The sequence below is a fragment of the Vespa crabro genome, chromosome 16 (assembly GCF_910589235.1).
Source record: "Vespa crabro chromosome 16, iyVesCrab1.2, whole genome shotgun sequence".
Classification (NCBI taxonomy): domain Eukaryota; kingdom Metazoa; phylum Arthropoda; class Insecta; order Hymenoptera; family Vespidae; genus Vespa; species Vespa crabro.
Genome location: NC_060970.1, coordinates 5,237,218 through 5,257,131, shown reverse-complemented (window position 1 = coordinate 5,257,131; position 19,914 = coordinate 5,237,218). Strand labels below are relative to the sequence as shown.

The following is a 19,914-nucleotide window of genomic DNA, read 5'->3' as shown; positions in this document are numbered from 1 at the left end:
ACGTCGATTAATCGCTTATATATCATTTTCATTGTAAAAAAAAAATTACATCCAAACTGCTCTTTGAACTTAATGACCTTTAATCAGCCATTAAAAGTGATAGATTAAATAAATATTGTGCGCTCTGCGATAAATACATCTCTATACATCTCATAAAATTTAATAATAATACTGTTATTATAAAAATAATAGTAAAGTTAAATTTATAAAATCATTATAAAAAGTTCATTCGTACAAATGAATTATTTAGTAAAGTATAAATTATAAAATATTGTTGTTCCTTAACCACTTGTAAAGAGAAAAAAAAAATGTATTATCTGATTTGACTGACGTATAAGAAAATTTATTGCAAATTGTAAGAATTTGGAACTACGTATACTTATATAAGAAACTATACCGATAACTCAATGCTACATAACACAATGCTAATCCGAAATTGTATTTAAAAAATAACATGTCACAATCGGCCTTCTTATTACCTATCATCAACATGCGTGATACATCTTTCCAAAATAGTTATATATCATAGAAAGACATTCGTACGAGATTTTTATCATTGAATATTAAATATGTTATCAGAGTATCAGCATAGTAACAAAGAATACGAGATTACCATTGTTATTACATTCCGTAGGCGTGTGTGTGTGTGCGTTTATATATTGCAAATAATGTGGAAGAAATTTTAAATGTCGCAAAATAAGGCAGGTACATTAACTCGAATGTATGCACAAGTAACTCTCGTATAATAATAATAATGTAAATCGCGTTGCGCAAGATTTACATGAATTTACATTAGATTTAATAGAAAAAAGATCTATATCTTAACTCTGCTGGATATAAATTCTTCTTCAAATTTCTTTAAAATGTTCTTTTTTTCTTTTTTTTTTTTTTTTAATTATATAAACAACATTAACGTGATAAATAAGAATATATTTTTATCTAATTTAAGTAATTCATCTTGTCCGAGTTAATATACAAATCATGAGAATAATGATAATACTTGTGCATGTGTTAGTGACAATACATATGTATATTGAAAGATATATAAAGTGAAAAAATAGAAAAGTAAAAATTTGAAAATAGCGTTATGTCCAAAACGCGATGTTTAAGTATTACTTTATACGAAGATCAATTGTATATTTATTTCAAATAAAATTAACTCAACTTTACGAACTTTGTACAAGGATTATGATCCAGAAGAAAAAAAAAAAGAAATAAAAAAACACTAATACTGATAACGACGAATAGTCTCACTGATAACACGTAAGAACATTGTGATTAAGATTTTATGAAAGAAAAAGGAAAAAAAACATTGTAACGATCAATGATCCGAACGTTTCAGATATACCACTGACTCCAGCACCACTCTGTTGTTGTTCTCTTTCCTTTTTCATCTCAGGAATGAAATCATTTGGATATTTCGATGAGATGCCAAAGTCCTTCGAACAAACTGTATCACGAATGAGATCTTCTGTTGATCCAACCAAAATTCTGTAATTATAATCATCAGGATCCAAGCGAGAATACATGAAGATTGGTAAACGATCTGACAAAATCCAAATGTTGCCCTTATGATCTACCTAAAAAGAAAAAAAAAAAGTTTAAATATAATATAATAAAAAAATATATGAAAAATCCTTAATTACTTTTAAATCGTTGGGAAATATCATAGTGACGTTGTCGACATAAACGAAATTCTGCTTTTGTAGACTAAAATTATTACTAGGTCTCCAACAAGCAATAGCATTAAAGTTCGTTAAAGCATAAAACATGACGCCTGTGTTTGGATCAATAAAGCTGACACTGCTCTGACCATTCGATCCACGTGAGCCAAGAGGTTGAAATTCATGAAAGCTTTCTACAAAAATCAAAAAATCGATATAAGATATAGATTGCCTTATTATTGCTAATGTTAAAAATCTATAAATATGTGTTGTTATTATTATACCAGGAGAATTAATACGTTCGGGATCTCGTAGAAGTTTTGTACTAACAGAAAACTCCATTGTACTGGATAATGGATGAAAATAAAGAGTACTGTATCCATCCTGAGTAGGTGCAAGAGCCATTCCAAAGATTCCATCGTTCCATACAAAAGCTACGCCAGAAACATTGAAATTGCCACCCTTTGAAATAAATTATAATATTACAACAATATAATAATAAAAGAGGACTCTCTCTCTCTCTCTCTCTCTCTCTCTCTCTGATGAGTACTAACTGATGAAAACTAACTGTGTCACCTTAGGATCGGGATGAAAGAAGTGATGCTTAACAAGCCAAGACTTATCAAGTTTCCAAGAATAAACGACTAATCCTGGAGCACCTAGGTCACCAAGATAAGCATAAGTATCCTCGCAATTATAATCCTCGACGGCGATATTGGCAAAGAAAGAATCAGCCGTCCTTTGATCAGAAGGTATGACGTATTTTCGTAAGGTTCTGTCATCTTTCAGATCATAAATGACTAATGCGGGTGGCACCCTTTGTTCTGGATTTCCCATAATATCAATTAATCCTGTGTCAAGAACCCAAAGTCTTGAACAACGATCGACCTTTAATCGAAAGGGTGATACCAATTCTGGCCCACTTCCATTCCCACTTCCATGTTCGTGAGCTTCCCAATTTGGGTATGGTATAAACGGTGGTGATTCTCGAGTATCTAAAATATATGTCCTCCTTGTAAAAATGATCACATAGAGTCTAATCATCTCAATCGTTTATCGAACAATTAATTTATTTATTCGTTTAAGAATCAACTACAAATGAGTTCATTTATTTAATATGATTCTCTATCTGTAGGAAGTAAATGAAACAAATAGATATACACCTATTTGTTTTATTTATTAATTATTTATAAATGTAAAATTATTTATAATGTAATAATATATATAGAATTAGGAGAAGAACTTAAATAACAACATTAGGGGTGATCTAAACGGGGAAATACGAATGTTTGTAAAAAATAATTTTTCGTGACTTCTTACATCTGAGATAAATAAGGCATGATCTTCGATCTTCGACTCTTACGAAATGCACTTTAATATTACATATACTCCATCGCTACAAGCATCGTAAATTATGTAATTGTATGCACTGCATAATACGTATCTTTATTATCTTAGAAATGATAAACGTACGTCAAAATTCTTCTAACTTATCTACCCTTTCCCCCTTTAAAAAATAACGGTTGAGCACCATTTCACATGAGTCATGTCTGTTTATCTATTCCAGTGAATCTCAAATTATATTTCGCATAATATTTTTCATTAATTCTATATTAACAAGTATTTTCACTCTATCATCAATATTGTTAAATTTATTTCAATAATTTTGAAAAGATTTTATATATGTTTATTAATGATTTAATAATGATTTTTGTTTTACAATAATTTGAGCGTCACTGATCAAAATGCAAGACCGCGAAATTTTGAATTGCCATACTAACCTAAACGATATAGAAATATAATTCGTACCATTAAGATTGATATAATTTAAACTAGCAGCAACTCCTCTTCTCCATCTTGGTACCGTGACAAATATCCTGTTATCAGCGACATCCAAACCCAAAGGAAGATTATCCTCACGATTATAATCAGGAAATAAGTTCTTGACGTCGTCGTTCGGCCAATCATAATCAATCTCTTTCCATTGATAAGCTATTCGAAGATTACCAATGGCATCGATTGGTTGAAAGAGATATCGATTGCAAATGAAGAAAGACATTAGCAGAAGGATGATTGGTTGAGAGTTCTGCATTGCAAAAACTGTTGACTAATCAAAATAACGAATACTCATTAACCTGTCAAAGTGTAATATTTCATTGGTTAACCTATTTTCTTCATTCTTATACATATTTTAACCACCACGACGCTTCTCTTTCTTTCTCTCTGTTACGAATAACGCGACTAATTATTATTACATTATTACGGTCAAACGTGAGTGTAATGTCATATGCAATTATGTATCATATATCAGGTTACAACGTTCTCGACAATATTCATCCTTTTATAAATTAATAAAACGTATTATTTTTAAAGGCACACGAGTGTACCATACACATATATATATATATATATATATATATCTGTATATATATTTGTACACGTATTTTGAACGAAGTATTTCAAAACATATTCTCTCTCTCCCCACTCCCCTCACTTTTCTTTTTATTTCCATTTAAAACGTATAATAAATTTTAATGCAGTGACAAACACGAGAACACTCCCATAACATCGCTTCATGTAAAACTCATTAAGATAAGAAAAGAAAAGGAAGATAAAGAGAAAGAAAATACAGAAGTAACGTGCAAATATAATCTTCTCTTTTAAATTCATTTCCATATCTACGTATTCATCTAAAATCTCTAATCTCACGGCATATACGGCGTATAAGAAGATGAATAGTGAAATAATAAAAAAATTGTGTAAAGAAAAAAATGGAAAGTTAGAATCTTGTGAATCTAAGCGCGGGAAAATGCGTATCTTACGAATAGTGAATCTTTCGTAATACTTTCATCGTTACGATCTCTACGCTGTGAAAGTACACCAAACTATATAAATGCGTACATATTATATAGTTTACTATATAATTTAGTAATTATATTATATTATTTCAATAATATAATTATTACAACATAAAAAAGCATAATTACTATAAATGATATAGATAGTAATAAGTAGTGTAATTATATTAGTAATCTTGTAATAAGTATCTTATGGTAATTGTTACTATAATTTACTATAGTAAATTTGAGTATAATTTCAAAAAAATTTACTTGCATATATATATATATATATATATATATATATGTATATACATATATATATATATATGCAAGTAAATAGCGAGAGAATAAATGAAAAGAAGAAAAAATTTATATCGATCGATAAAGACATCAGCATATTAATTATATCTTCCCTAATGACTGTTTATCGTCCAATAGAATGATAAGAAGAAAAAAAAGCAAATTGTTTGTTTAATAATCAAACTAAATTATCAAATACCTTTTTTTGCTATTTAAATCTCTAACGTAGATTGAGAAAAGAATGTGTTATATATATGAGATAAGAGAAATATTAGATGTTAACACAGCACTAGCACATTCACGACTGACTCGTCGATTTTAAAAGATACTAAGCGATGTTAAGCGAACCGGCAACTAGTAGTAGGAGAAATTCTACAACTTCGTCGAATGGTATTATTTTCCTTGTTATAATCAAGGTTTTCTATATAATAATCAAGGTCCTCGAAGATATGCGAACGGAAAAACTGATAAATTATTCCCTTCTCTTCTTTTATTTATTTAGTTGACGTATCGAGAATATGTCAGAAGGATATGCTGAAGTGTATACAGAATATATCAAATATATATAAGGTATGTTAGATACAATCGATTAGATACTATATTGACCGATTCAAATGAATTTTCAAATTGATTAGAAATGATTAGAAATATTTTTCCAATGCATCTGACAAAAATAATATATAAAGAAACGGAATGATCCTTTGGTGAATATAAAAGAATCGACTGTTATCCCACGACTCTCCCATCTGACATTTTCTAAATGTTAATCCCATCGAAAAAGTCGATCCTTTAAACTCTTCTCCCATGTTCTACGAGTTTCTTCGCCTTTAATATTACGATTCTTTACGGTTATGAGAAAGATCGATGATTATTATCGATACATTTAAATGATTCATCCGATTTCTAATGATCGTTTCAATTGCGAACTATTTTATTATTATTTAATAATACTCTTAAAAGGAACGATTAAGTACAATTCTACTATAATTCCGATCGCCAATCTTCTTACACACTCTACCTGTTGACTCGTATTATACATTTTCGAGGTCGATCGGCCAAGCTTTCACTTTCTTCATGTTCTATGTTATTTTACCTTCTCTTATCTTAAAGAGGCCACGATCGAGAAAAATAAATACAAGACGAGTATAATCTATTCTCGCTTTATCTAACATAGCTTTAAAAGATATTTTTCAAATACTAATTATCCTTTTAAAATTATTAATCAATTTTAAAAAGTTATAACCTAGAACAATTTTTTAATTTACTTATACTCATTATAAGTTGAAAGCAAAAACTTATCGAAAGAACAAAAATTATCGATTAATCCAGAATGCAATCCTATAGCTATTTTAAAAGTTAACCATTATGATAGATCGAAATTTTCGATATTTTCTCGATATTACAAATTATCGACTGTTGTTCAATCTCAAATAGTTTATTATCTAAGAATATATTGCACTGTCGATAATTTATCGATACATTCACTCTTTCACCCACGTACGTACGTACTACAATTAATTGTGACCTTTTTACTTTATAGGTTATGTTTGGTTTGCTATATGTGCACGTGCCAATGAAGTGTCATCGAAATTTTTAATAACTTCAACAACGAAATCAAAAGATACAATGGCATTGAGAGAGAATAAAAAGAAAACAATTTTAGCCGAGAAGATAGGTAATCTTCTAAATGCAGCACCTACGAATATCGTATCCGACGAAGAGAGTGAAGATACAAAAGCTAAAGTCGTAGAACGTTATGAGGAAAGTGATGATTCTGAAGATTTTACGAAACAATCTAAAATTCGAAAGCAAAATGTACAATTCTTGGATGAATTGGACAAAAGGTAAACTTTTATAATAACACTTAATAATTTCCAATTTATTATTATCTTATATATTTCCTGAAAATGTTACATTTGTTAATTTTTTCCTTTCATAGATACGAAGGTAAAAAAGTATCAAGGAAAGATGTATACGAAGAAGCTCATGAGGGTAACCACGATTATGAAGAACTTGATTCTATGGAGGAAGAATCGGCAGATGAAACGAACGACTATATGGATGTCGAAAATGAGGATGAAGATTTAAGCGATGAAAACAAAGATGAAGAACTCACCGAGGGATCTGAAGATGAGGAAGATATAGATAAGGACAATCCTCTTTACAGAGAAAGAGATAGAGATGCGAATTTCAAAACAATGTCAGCTACAAACGTTAAGGAAGAAATGGAAAAAGGCCAATGCATTCAAAGTCAATTAAGGCTTTGGGAAAGCCTATTGGAAGTGAGAATAAAATTACAAAAGTGTCTTGCTAATAGTAATCAAATGCCTCAATATGATACTCATAAAAGTTTTCGAAACGATACGGACTTTATGAAGAGAACGAATGAAGCAAAATCAAAGCTAACGTTACTCCTAGACAATATGTTAAATTTGCAAAATGCTTTATGGAAACAGTTTCCTGAAACAAAGTCCATAAATATAGATGGAAAGAAAAGAGGGAGAGACGAATACGATGATAAAGATGGAGGTACAGAAGATCCAATGGACGAAGAAATCCCATCTGACACTGAAGATGAACAAGAAAAAGAAGACGAGGCCAATAAAAATGCCGAGGATTCTGACGAAACAAATATAGAAAATAATGAATGTGTTCCTAAGAAGAAGTTCAAATTTGCAGATTATGAGAAGATATTGGCTAAAAGACATAAATCTTACGTTAATTATAGAAACTCTATAATAAGTAAATGGAATGATAAAACTAGAGTGACGACTGGAAAGTTAAATAAAGGCGTTAATCAAACAACTCTAAAGCAAATCGAATTTGCTTTAAGTGACAAAGTTAAATTACACAAAAGGACACAGTTGAAACGTTCGGAATACGTTATAGTCGGCAAATCTATTCCTTTATCGAGTGATGATGATGGACGCGTTCAAGAATATGATCCAGAAATTTATGATGACGACGATTTTTATCATCAGCTTCTTAGAGACTTGATAGAATACAAATCTTCTGACATTACCGATCCCATACAACTTAGTAAACAGTGGATAAAATTACAAAATATGAGAAGTAAGATGAAAAGAAAGATAGACACTAGAGCGACTAAAGGCAGAAGAGTACGGTACAATGTTCATAATAAATTAGTCAATTACATGGCACCTATAACAGTCTATGACACATGGTCTGATCTTGCTAAAAACGAGTTGTACAATTCCTTGTTTGGGAAGATTAAATCTGTAGAAACGATAGAACATTAGCTACCAAATTATATATAAGTGTGTATTAAGAAGGATTGATCGTAATATTATTTTATTTCTACATACGTGTACACATGCATTAAAATGATTACGTTAGCGTCAGTATTTGAGATATAAATTATCGCTTACATTAAGTTACATCACATTATATTATATACACTGTATTATACTGTATTATATATTATATCACAGTTTATATAATAAAGCGAATATATGTATAATTATCGAATACAATGTATTTTCTATGTAATATTAATGAACATTTAAAAATAAATGTTTAACGTGAATAGAAATTCATAGTGTTTCTATTAATCCCTACCTTCATCATACTACATCTTTGCGCATCATGTGATCCTGTTACAAATCCAGTTTTACGGGCAGATTTTTCGCGCTCCCTGTAATTTGAATTTTTGAACAGGAGAATATAACTTACCAGGAGGTAGTACGCGAGAACGTGCTACCTCCTCGCAAGACATATGATCCTGTTACAAATCCAGTTTTACGGGCAAATTTTTGCGGTCCCTGTAATTTGAATTTTTGAACAGGAGAATATGACATACCAGGAGGTGGCACGTTCTCGCGTGCCACCTCTTTGCGCATCATGTGATCCTGTTACAAATCCAATTTTACTGGCAGATTTTTCGCGCTCCCTGTAATTTGAATTTTTGAACAGGAGAATATAACTCACCAGGAGGTAGAACGCGAGAACGTGCTACCTCCTCGCAAGACATATGATCCTGTTACAAATCCAGTTTTACGGGAAAAATTTTTGCGGTCCCTGTAATTTGAATTTTTGAACAGGAGAATATGACATACCAGGAGGTGGCACGTTCTCGCGTGCCACCTCTTTGCGCATCATGTGATCCTGTTACAAATCCAATTTTACTGGCAGATTTTTCGCGCTCCCTGTAATTTGAATTTTTGAACAGGAGAATATAACTCACCAGGAGGTAGTACGCGAGAACGTGCTACCTCCTCGCAAGACATATGATCCTGTTACAAATCCAGTTTTACGGGAAAAATTTTTGCGGTCCCTGTAATTTGAATTTTTGAACAGGAGAATATGACATACCAGGAGGTGGCACGTTCTCGCGTGCCACCTCTTTGCGCATCATGTGATCCTGTTACAAATCCAATTTTAATGGCAGATTTTTCGCGCTCCCTGTAATTTGAATTTTTGAACAGGAGAATATAACTCACCAGGAGGTAGAACGCGAGAACGTGCTACCTCCTCGCAAGACATATGATCCTGTTACAAATCCAGTTTTACGGGAAAAATTTTTGCGGTCCCTATAATTTGAATTTTTGAACAGGAGAATATGACATACCAGGAGGTGACACGTTCTCGCGTGCCACCTCTTTGCGCATCATGTGATCCTGTTACAAATCCAATTTTACTGGCAGATTTTTCGCGCTCCCTGTAATTTGAATTTTTGAACAGGAGAATATAACTTACCAGGAGGTAGTACGCGAGAACGTGCTACCTCCTCGCAAGACATATGATCCTGTTACAAATCCAGTTTTACGGGAAAAATTTTTGCGGTCCCTGTAATTTGAATTTTTGAACAGGAGAATATGACATACCAGGAGGTGGCACGTTCTCGCGTGCCACCTCTTTGCGCATCATGTGATCCTGTTACAAATCCAATTTTACTGGCAGATTTTTCGCGCTCCCTGTAATTTGAATTTTTGAACAGGAGAATATAACTTACCAGGAGGTAGTACGCGAGAACGTGCTACCTCCTCGCAAGACATATGATCCTGTTACAAATCCAGTTTTACGGGAAAAATTTTTGCGGTCCCTGTAATTTGAATTTTTGAACAGGAGAATATGACATACCAGGAGGTGGCACGTTCTCGCGTGCCACCTCTTTGCGCATCATGTGATCCTGTTACAAATCCAATTTTACTGGCAGATTTTTCGCGCTCCCTGTAATTTGAATTTTTGAACAGGAGAATATAACTCACCAGGAGGTAGTACGCGAGAACGTGCTACCTCCTCGCAAGACATATGATCCTGTTACAAATCCAGTTTTACGGGAAAAATTTTTGCGGTCCCTGTAATTTGAATTTTTGAACAGGAGAATGTGACATACCAGGAGGTGGCACGTTCTCGCGTGCCACCTCTTTGCGCATCATGTGATCCTGTTACAAATCCAATTTTACTGGCAGATTTTTCGCGCTCCCTGTAATTTGAATTTTTGAACAGGAGAATATAACTTACCAGGAGGTAGTACGCGAGAACGTGCTACCTCCTCGCAAGACATATGATCCTGTTACAAATCCAGTTTTACGGGAAAAATTTTTGCGGTCCCTGTAATTTGAATTTTTGAACAGGAGAATATGACATACCAGGAGGTGGCACGTTCTCGCGTGCCACCTATTTGCGCATCATGTGATCCTGTTACAAATCCAATTTTACTGGCAGATTTTTCGCGCTCCCTGTAATTTGAATTTTTGAACAGGAGAATATAACTTACCAGGAGGTAGTACGCGAGAACGTGCTACCTCCTAGCAAGACATATGATCCTGTTACAAATCCAGTTTTACGGGAAAAATTTTTGCGGTCCCTGTAATTTGAATTTTTGAACAGGAGAATATGACATACCAGGAGGTGGCACGTTCTCGCGTGCCACCTCTTTGCGCATCATGTGATCCTGTTACAAATCCAATTTTACTGGCAGATTTTTCGCGCTCCCTGTAATTTGAATTTTTGAACAGGAGAATATAACTCACCAGGAGGTAGTACGCGAGAACGTGCTACCTCCTCGCAAGACATATGATCCTGTTACAAATCCAGTTTTACGGGAAAAATTTTTGCGGTCCCTGTAATTTGAATTTTTGAACAGGAGAATATGACATACCAGGAGGTGGCACGTTCTCGCGTGCCACCTCTTTGCGCATCATGTGATCCTGTTACAAATCCAATTTTACTGGCAGATTTTTCGCGCTCCCTGTAATTTGAATTTTTGAACAGGAGAATATAACTCACCAGGAGGTAGTACCTCCTCGCAAGACATATGATCCTGTTACAAATCCAGTTTTACGGGAAATATTTTTGCGGTCCCTGTAATTTGAATTTTTGAACAGGAGAATATGACATACCAGGAGGTGGCACGTTCTCGCGTGCCACCTCTTTGCGCATCATGTGATCCTGTTACAAATCCAATTTTACTGGCAGATTTTTCGCGCTCCCTGTAATTTGAATTTTTGAACAGGAGAATATAACTCACCAGGAGGTAGTACGCGAGAACGTGCTACCTCCTCGCAAGACATATGATCCTGTTACAAATCCAGTTTTACGGGAAAAATTTTTGCGGTCCCTGTAATTTGAATTTTTGAACAGGAGAATATGACATACCAGGAGGTGGCACGTTCTCGCGTGCCACCTCTTTGCGCATCATGTGATCCTGTTACAAATCCAATTTTACTGGCAGATTTTTCGCGCTCCCTGTAATTTGAATTTTTGAACAGGAGAATATAACTTACCAGGAGGTAGTACGCGAGAACGTGCTACCTCCTCGCAAGACATATGATCCTGTTACAAATCCAGTTTTACGGGAAAAATTTTTGCGGTCCCTGTAATTTGAATTTTTGAACAGGAGAATATGACATACCAGGAGGTGGCACGTTCTCGCGTGCCACCTCTTTGCGCATCATGTGATCCTGTTACAAATCCAATTTTACTGGCAGATTTTTCGCGCTCCCTGTAATTTGAATTTTTGAACAGGAGAATATAACTTACCAGGAGGTAGTACGCGAGAACGTGCTACCTCCTCGCAAGACATATGATCCTGTTACAAATCCAGTTTTACGGGAAAAATTTTTGCGGTCCCTGTAATTTGAATTTTTGAACAGGAGAATATGACATACCAGGAGGTGGCACGTTCTCGCGTGCCACCTCTTTGCGCATCATGTGATCCTGTTACAAATCCAATTTTACTGGCAGATTTTTCGCGCTCCCTGTAATTTGAATTTTTGAACAGGAGAATATAACTCACCAGGAGGTAGTACGCGAGAACGTGCTACCTCCTCGCAAGACATATGATCCTGTTACAAATCCAGTTTTACGGGAAAAATTTTTGCGGTCCCTGTAATTTGAATTTTTGAACAGGAGAATGTGACATACCAGGAGGTGGCACGTTCTCGCGTGCCACCTCTTTGCGCATCATGTGATCCTGTTACAAATCCAATTTTACTGGCAGATTTTTCGCGCTCCCTGTAATTTGAATTTTTGAACAGGAGAATATAACTCACCAGGAGGTAGTACGCGAGAACGTGCTACCTCCTCGCAAGACATATGATCCTGTTACAAATCCAGTTTTACGGGAAAAATTTTTGCGGTCCCTGTAATTTGAATTTTTGAACAGGAGAATATGACATACCAGGAGGTGGCACGTTCTCGCGTGCCACCTCTTTGCGCATCATGTGATCCTGTTACAAATCCAATTTTACTGGCAGATTTTTCGCGCTCCCTGTAATTTGAATTTTTGAACAGGAGAATATAACTCACCAGGAGGTAGTACGCGAGAACGTGCTACCTCCTCGCAAGACATATGATCCTGTTACAAATCCAGTTTTACGGGAAAAATTTTTGCGGTCCCTGTAATTTGAATTTTTGAACAGGAGAATGTGACATACCAGGAGGTGGCACGTTCTCGCGTGCCACCTCTTTGCGCATCATGTGATCCTGTTACAAATCCAATTTTACTGGCAGATTTTTCGCGCTCCCTGTAATTTGAATTTTTGAACAGGAGAATATAACTCACCAGGAGGTAGTACGCGAGAACGTGCTACCTCCTCGCAAGACATATGATCCTGTTACAAATCCAGTTTTACGGGAAAAATTTTTGCGGTCCCTGTAATTTGAATTTTTGAACAGGAGAATATGACATACCAGGAGGTGGCACGTTCTCGCGTGCCACCTCTTTGCGCATCATGTGATCCTGTTACAAATCCAATTTTACTGGCAGATTTTTCGCGCTCCCTGTAATTTGAATTTTTGAACAGGAGAATATAACTCACCAGGAGGTAGTACGCGAGAACGTGCTACCTCCTCGCAAGACATATGATCCTGTTACAAATCCAGTTTTACGGGAAAAATTTTTGCGGTCCCTGTAATTTGAATTTTTGAACAGGAGAATATGACATACCAGGAGGTGGCACGTTCTCGCGTGCCACCTCTTTGCGCATCATGTGATCCTGTTACAAATCCAATTTTACTGGCAGATTTTTCGCGCTCCCTGTAATTTGAATTTTTGAACAGGAGAATATAACTCACCAGGAGGTAGTACGCGAGAACGTGCTACCTCCTCGCAAGACATATGATCCTGTTACAAATCCAGTTTTACGGGAAAAATTTTTGCGGTCCCTGTAATTTGAATTTTTGAACAGGAGAATATGACATACCAGGAGGTGGCACGTTCTCGCGTGCCACCTCTTTGCGCATCATGTGATCCTGTTACAAATCCAATTTTACTGGCAGATTTTTCGCGCTCCCTGTAATTTGAATTTTTGAACAGGAGAATATAACTTACCAGGAGGTAGTACGCGAGAACGTGCTACCTCCTCGCAAGACATATGATCCTGTTACAAATCCAGTTTTACGGGAAAAATTTTTGCGGGCCCTGTAATTTGAATTTTTGAACAGGAGAATATGACATACCAGGAGGTGGCACGTTCTCGCGTGCCACCTCTTTGCGCATCATGTGATCCTGTTACAAATCCAATTTTACTGGCAGATTTTTCGCGCTCCCTGTAATTTGAATTTTTGAACAGGAGAATATAACTCACCAGGAGGTAGTACGCGAGAACGTGCTACCTCCTCGCAAGACATATGATCCTGTTACAAATCCAGTTTTACGGGAAAAATTTTTGCGGTCCCTGTAATTTGAATTTTTGAACAGGAGAATATGACATACCAGGAGGTGGCACGTTCTCGCGTGCCACCTCTTTGCGCATCATGTGATCCTGTTACAAATCCAATTTTACTGGCAGATTTTTCGCGCTCCCTGTAATTTGAATTTTTGAACAGGAGAATATAACTCACCAGGAGGTAGTACGCGAGAACGTGCTACCTCCTCGCAAGACATATGATCCTGTTACAAATCCAGTTTTACGGGAAAAATTTTTGCGGGCCCTGTAATTTGAATTTTTGAACAGGAGAATATGACATACCAGGAGGTGGCACGTTCTCGCGTGCCACCTCTTTGCGCATCATGTGATCCTGTTACAAATCCAATTTTACTGGCAGATTTTTCGCGCTCCCTGTAATTTGAATTTTTGAACAGGAGAATATAACTTACCAGGAGGTAGTACGCGAGAACGTGCTACCTCCTCGCAAGACATATGATCCTGTTACAAATCCAGTTTTACGGGAAAAATTTTTGCGGTCCCTGTAATTTGAATTTTTGAACAGGAGAATATGACATACCAGGAGGTGGCACGTTCTCGCGTGCCACCTCTTTGCGCATCATGTGATCCTGTTACAAATCCAATTTTACTGGCAGATTTTTCGCGCTCCCTGTAATTTGAATTTTTGAACAGGAGAATATAACTCACCAGGAGGTAGTACGCGAGAACGTGCTACCTCCTCGCAAGACATATGATCCTGTTACAAATCCAGTTTTACGGGAAAAATTTTTGCGGTCCCTGTAATTTGAATTTTTGAACAGGAGAATATGACATACCAGGAGGTGGCACGTTCTCGCGTGCCACCTCTTTGCGCATCATGTGATCCTGTTACAAATCCAATTTTACTGGCAGATTTTTCGCGCTCCCTGTAATTTGAATTTTTGAACAGGAGAATATAACTCACCAGGAGGTAGTACCTCCTCGCAAGACATATGATCCTGTTACAAATCCAGTTTTACGGGAAATATTTTTGCGGTCCCTGTAATTTGAATTTTTGAACAGGAGAATATGACATACCAGGAGGTGGCACGTTCTCGCGTGCCACCTCTTTGCGCATCATGTGATCCTGTTACAAATCCAATTTTACTGGCAGATTTTTCGCGCTCCCTGTAATTTGAATTTTTGAACAGGAGAATATAACTCACCAGGAGGTAGTACGCGAGAACGTGCTACCTCCTCGCAAGACATATGATCCTGTTACAAATCCAGTTTTACGGGAAAAATTTTTGCGGTCCCTGTAATTTGAATTTTTGAACAGGAGAATATGACATACCAGGAGGTGGCACGTTCTCGCGTGCCACCTCTTTGCGCATCATGTGATCCTGTTACAAATCCAATTTTACTGGCAGATTTTTCGCGCTCCCTGTAATTTGAATTTTTGAACAGGAGAATATAACTTACCAGGAGGTAGTACGCGAGAACGTGCTACCTCCTCGCAAGACATATGATCCTGTTACAAATCCAGTTTTACGGGAAAAATTTTTGCGGTCCCTGTAATTTGAATTTTTGAACAGGAGAATATGACATACCAGGAGGTGGCACGTTCTCGCGTGCCACCTCTTTGCGCATCATGTGATCCTGTTACAAATCCAATTTTACTGGCAGATTTTTCGCGCTCCCTGTAATTTGAATTTTTGAACAGGAGAATATGACATACCAGGAGGTGGCACGTTCTCGCGTGCCACCTCTTTGCGCATCATGTGATCCTGTTACAAATCCAATTTTACTGGCAGATTTTTCGCGCTCCCTGTAATTTGAATTTTTGAACAGGAGAATATAACTTACCAGGAGGTAGTACGCGAGAACGTGCTACCTCCTCGCAAGACATATGATCCTGTTACAAATCCAGTTTTACGGGAAAAATTTTTGCGGTCCCTGTAATTTGAATTTTTGAACAGGAGAATATGACATACCAGGAGGTGGCACGTTCTCGCGTGCCACCTCTTTGCGCATCATGTGATCCTGTTACAAATCCAATTTTACTGGCAGATTTTTCGCGCTCCCTGTAATTTGAATTTTTGAACAGGAGAATATAACTCACCAGGAGGTAGTACGCGAGAACGTGCTACCTCCTCGCAAGACATATGATCCTGTTACAAATCCAGTTTTACGGGAAAAATTTTTGCGGTCCCTGTAATTTGAATTTTTGAACAGGAGAATATGACATACCAGGAGGTGGCACGTTCTCGCGTGCCACCTCTTTGCGCATCATGTGATCCTGTTACAAATCCAATTTTACTGGCAGATTTTTCGCGCTCCCTGTAATTTGAATTTTTGAACAGGAGAATATAACTCACCAGGAGGTAGTACGCGAGAACGTGCTACCTCCTCGCAAGACATATGATCCTGTTACAAATCCAGTTTTACGGGAAAAATTTTTGCGGTCCCTGTAATTTGAATTTTTGAACAGGAGAATATGACATACCAGGAGGTGGCACGTTCTCGCGTGCCACCTCTTTGCGCATCATGTGATCCTGTTACAAATCCAATTTTACTGGCAGATTTTTCGCGCTCCCTGTAATTTGAATTTTTGAACAGGAGAATATAACTCACCAGGAGGTAGTACGCGAGAACGTGCTACCTCCTCGCAAGACATATGATCCTGTTACAAATCCAGTTTTACGGGAAAAATTTTTGCGGTCCCTGTAATTTGAATTTTTGAACAGGAGAATATGACATACCAGGAGGTGGCACGTTCTCGCGTGCCACCTCTTTGCGCATCATGTGATCCTGTTACAAATCCAATTTTACTGGCAGATTTTTCGCGCTCCCTGTAATTTGAATTTTTGAACAGGAGAATATAACTTACCAGGAGGTAGTACGCGAGAACGTGCTACCTCCTCGCAAGACATATGATCCTGTTACAAATCCAGTTTTACGGGAAAAATTTTTGCGGTCCCTGTAATTTGAATTTTTGAACAGGAGAATATGACATACCAGGAGGTGGCACGTTCTCGCGTGCCACCTCTTTGCGCATCATGTGATCCTGTTACAAATCCAATTTTACTGGCAGATTTTTCGCGCTCCCTGTAATTTGAATTTTTGAACAGGAGAATATAACTCACCAGGAGGTAGTACGCGAGAACGTGCTACCTCCTCGCAAGACATATGATCCTGTTACAAATCCAGTTTTACGGGAAAAATTTTTGCGGGCCCTGTAATTTGAATTTTTGAACAGGAGAATATGACATACCAGGAGGTGGCACGTTCTCGCGTGCCACCTCTTTGCGCATCATGTGATCCTGTTACAAATCCAATTTTACTGGCAGATTTTTCGCGCTCCCTGTAATTTGAATTTTTGAACAGGAGAATATAACTTACCAGGAGGTAGTACGCGAGAACGTGCTACCTCCTCGCAAGACATATGATCCTGTTACAAATCCAGTTTTACGGGAAAAATTTTTGCGGTCCCTGTAATTTGAATTTTTGAACAGGAGAATATGACATACCAGGAGGTGGCACGTTCTCGCGTGCCACCTCTTTGCGCATCATGTGATCCTGTTACAAATCCAATTTTACTGGCAGATTTTTCGCGCTCCCTGTAATTTGAATTTTTGAACAGGAGAATATAACTCACCAGGAGGTAGTACGCGAGAACGTGCTACCTCCTCGCAAGACATATGATCCTGTTACAAATCCAGTTTTACGGGAAATATTTTTGCGGTCCCTGTAATTTGAATTTTTGAACAGGAGAATATGACATACCAGGAGGTGGCACGTTCTCGCGTGCCACCTCTTTGCGCATCATGTGATCCTGTTACAAATCCAATTTTACTGGCAGATTTTTCGCGCTCCCTGTAATTTGAATTTTTGAACAGGAGAATATAACTTACCAGGAGGTAGCACGTTCTCGCGTGCCACCTCTTTGCGCATCATGTGATCCTGTTACAAATCCAATTTTACTGGCAGATTTTTCGCGCTCCCTGTAATTTGAATTTTTGAACAGGAGAATATAACTCACCAGGAGGTAGTACGCGAGAACGTGCTACCTCCTCGCAAGACATATGATCCTGTTACAAATCCAGTTTTACGGGAAAAATTTTTGCGGTCCCTGTAATTTGAATTTTTGAACAGGAGAATATGACATACCAGGAGGTGGCACGTTCTCGCGTGCCACCTCTTTGCGCATCATGTGATCCTGTTACAAATCCAATTTTACTGGCAGATTTTTCGCGCTCCCTGTAATTTGAATTTTTGAACAGGAGAATATGACATACCAGGAGGTGGCACGCGAGAACGTGCCACCTCCTCGCAAGACATATGATCCTGTTACAAATCCAGTTTTACGGGAAAAATTTTTGCGGTCCCTGTAATTTGAATTTTTGAACAGGAGAATATGACATACCAGGAGGTGGCACGTTCTCGCGTGCCACCTCTTTGCGCATCATGTGATCCTGTTACAAATCCAATTTTACTGGCAGATTTTTCGCGCTCCCTGTAATTTGAATTTTTGAACAGGAGAATATAACTTACCAGGAGGTAGTACGCGAGAACGTGCTACCTCCTCGCAAGACATATGATCCTGTTACAAATCCAGTTTTACGGGAAAAATTTTTGCGGTCCCTGTAATTTGAATTTTTGAACAGGAGAATATGACATACCAGGAGGTGGCACGTTCTCGCGTGCCACCTCTTTGCGCATCATGTGATCCTGTTACAAATCCAATTTTACTGGCAGATTTTTCGCGCTCCCTGTAATTTGAATTTTTGAACAGGAGAATATAACTCACCAGGAGGTAGTACGCGAGAACGTGCTACCTCCTCGCAAGACATATGATCCTGTTACAAATCCAGTTTTACGGGAAAAATTTTTGCGGTCCCTGTAATTTGAATTTTTGAACAGGAGAATATGACATACCAGGAGGTGGCACGTTCTCGCGTGCCACCTCTTTGCGCATCATGTGATCCTGTTACAAATCCAATTTTACTGGCAGATTTTTCGCGCTCCCTGTAATTTGAATTTTTGAACAGGAGAATATAACTTACCAGGAGGTAGTACGCGAGAACGTGCTACCTCCTCGCAAGACATATGATCCTGTTACAAATCCAGTTTTACGGGAAAAATTTTTGCGGTCCCTGTAATTTGAATTTTTGAACAGGAGAATATGACATACCAGGAGGTGGCACGTTCTCGCGTGCCACCTCTTTGCGCATCATGTGATCCTGTTACAAATCCAATTTTACTGGCAGATTTTTCGCGCTCCCTGTAATTTGAATTTTTGAACAGGAGAATATAACTTACCAGGAGGTAGTACGCGAGAACGTGCTACCTCCTCGCAAGACATATGATCCTGTTACAAATCCAGTTTTACGGGAAAAATTTTTGCGGTCCCTGTAATTTGAATTTTTGAACAGGAGAATATGACATACCAGGAGGTGGCACGTTCTCGCGTGCCACCTCTTTGCGCATCGTGTGATCCTGTTACAAATCCAATTTTACTGGCAGATTTTTCGCGCTCCCTGTAATTTGAATTTTTGAACAGGAGAATATAACTTACCAGGAGGTAGTACGCGAGAACGTGCTACCTCCTCGCAAGACATATGATCCTGTTACAAATCCAGTTTTACGGGAAAAATTTTTGCGGTCCCTGTAATTTGAATTTTTGAACAGGAGAATATGACATACCAGGAGGTGGCACGTTCTCGCGTGCCACCTCTTTGCGCATCGTGTGATCCTGTTACAAATCCAATTTTACTGGCAGATTTTTCGCGCTCCCTGTAATTTGAATTTTTGAACAGGAGAATATAACTTACCAGGAGGTAGTACGCGAGAACGTGCTACCTCCTCGCAAGACATATGATCCTGTTACAAATCCAATTTTACTGGCAGATTTTTCGCGCTCCCTGTAATTTGAATTTTTGAACAGTTGAATATAACTTACCTGGTAGTAGCACATGAAATTGTGCCGCCTCTTTTGATGTTGGTGTCATTTTTCTC

General features: G+C 37.3%; 2 protein-coding genes across 3 annotated transcripts; one reads left to right on the top strand and one right to left on the bottom strand.

The window, feature by feature from the left end:
- Positions 1–7: 7 nt before the first annotated feature.
- Positions 8–5,138, bottom strand: LOC124429848 (protein yellow-like). Its single transcript, XM_046975601.1, has 6 exons — positions 5,004–5,138; positions 3,474–3,771; positions 2,241–2,659; positions 1,949–2,126; positions 1,647–1,858; positions 8–1,580 (listed from the first exon to the last, which is right to left on the bottom strand). The coding sequence occupies exons 2-6, from the start codon at positions 3,754–3,756 to the stop codon at positions 1,287–1,289; spliced, it is 1,386 nt and encodes a 461-aa protein (XP_046831557.1). The 5' UTR covers positions 3,757–3,771; positions 5,004–5,138; the 3' UTR covers positions 8–1,286.
- A 184-nt stretch (positions 5,139–5,322) lies between these two features.
- On the top strand, positions 5,323–8,293 carry LOC124429847 (protein AATF). Of its 2 annotated transcripts, XM_046975600.1 has the most exons (3): positions 5,323–5,374; positions 6,345–6,648; positions 6,744–8,293. In XM_046975600.1, exons 2-3 carry the CDS (start codon positions 6,431–6,433, stop codon positions 8,062–8,064), a joined length of 1,539 nt encoding a protein of 512 aa, XP_046831556.1. In that variant the 5' UTR covers positions 5,323–5,374; positions 6,345–6,430; the 3' UTR covers positions 8,065–8,293. The 2 variants fall into 2 exon arrangements, with proteins under 2 accessions (XP_046831556.1, XP_046831555.1); XM_046975599.1 differs by lacking the exon at positions 5,323–5,374 and having other exon boundaries at positions 6,164–6,648.
- The last annotated feature ends 11,621 nt before the right edge of the window (positions 8,294–19,914 follow it).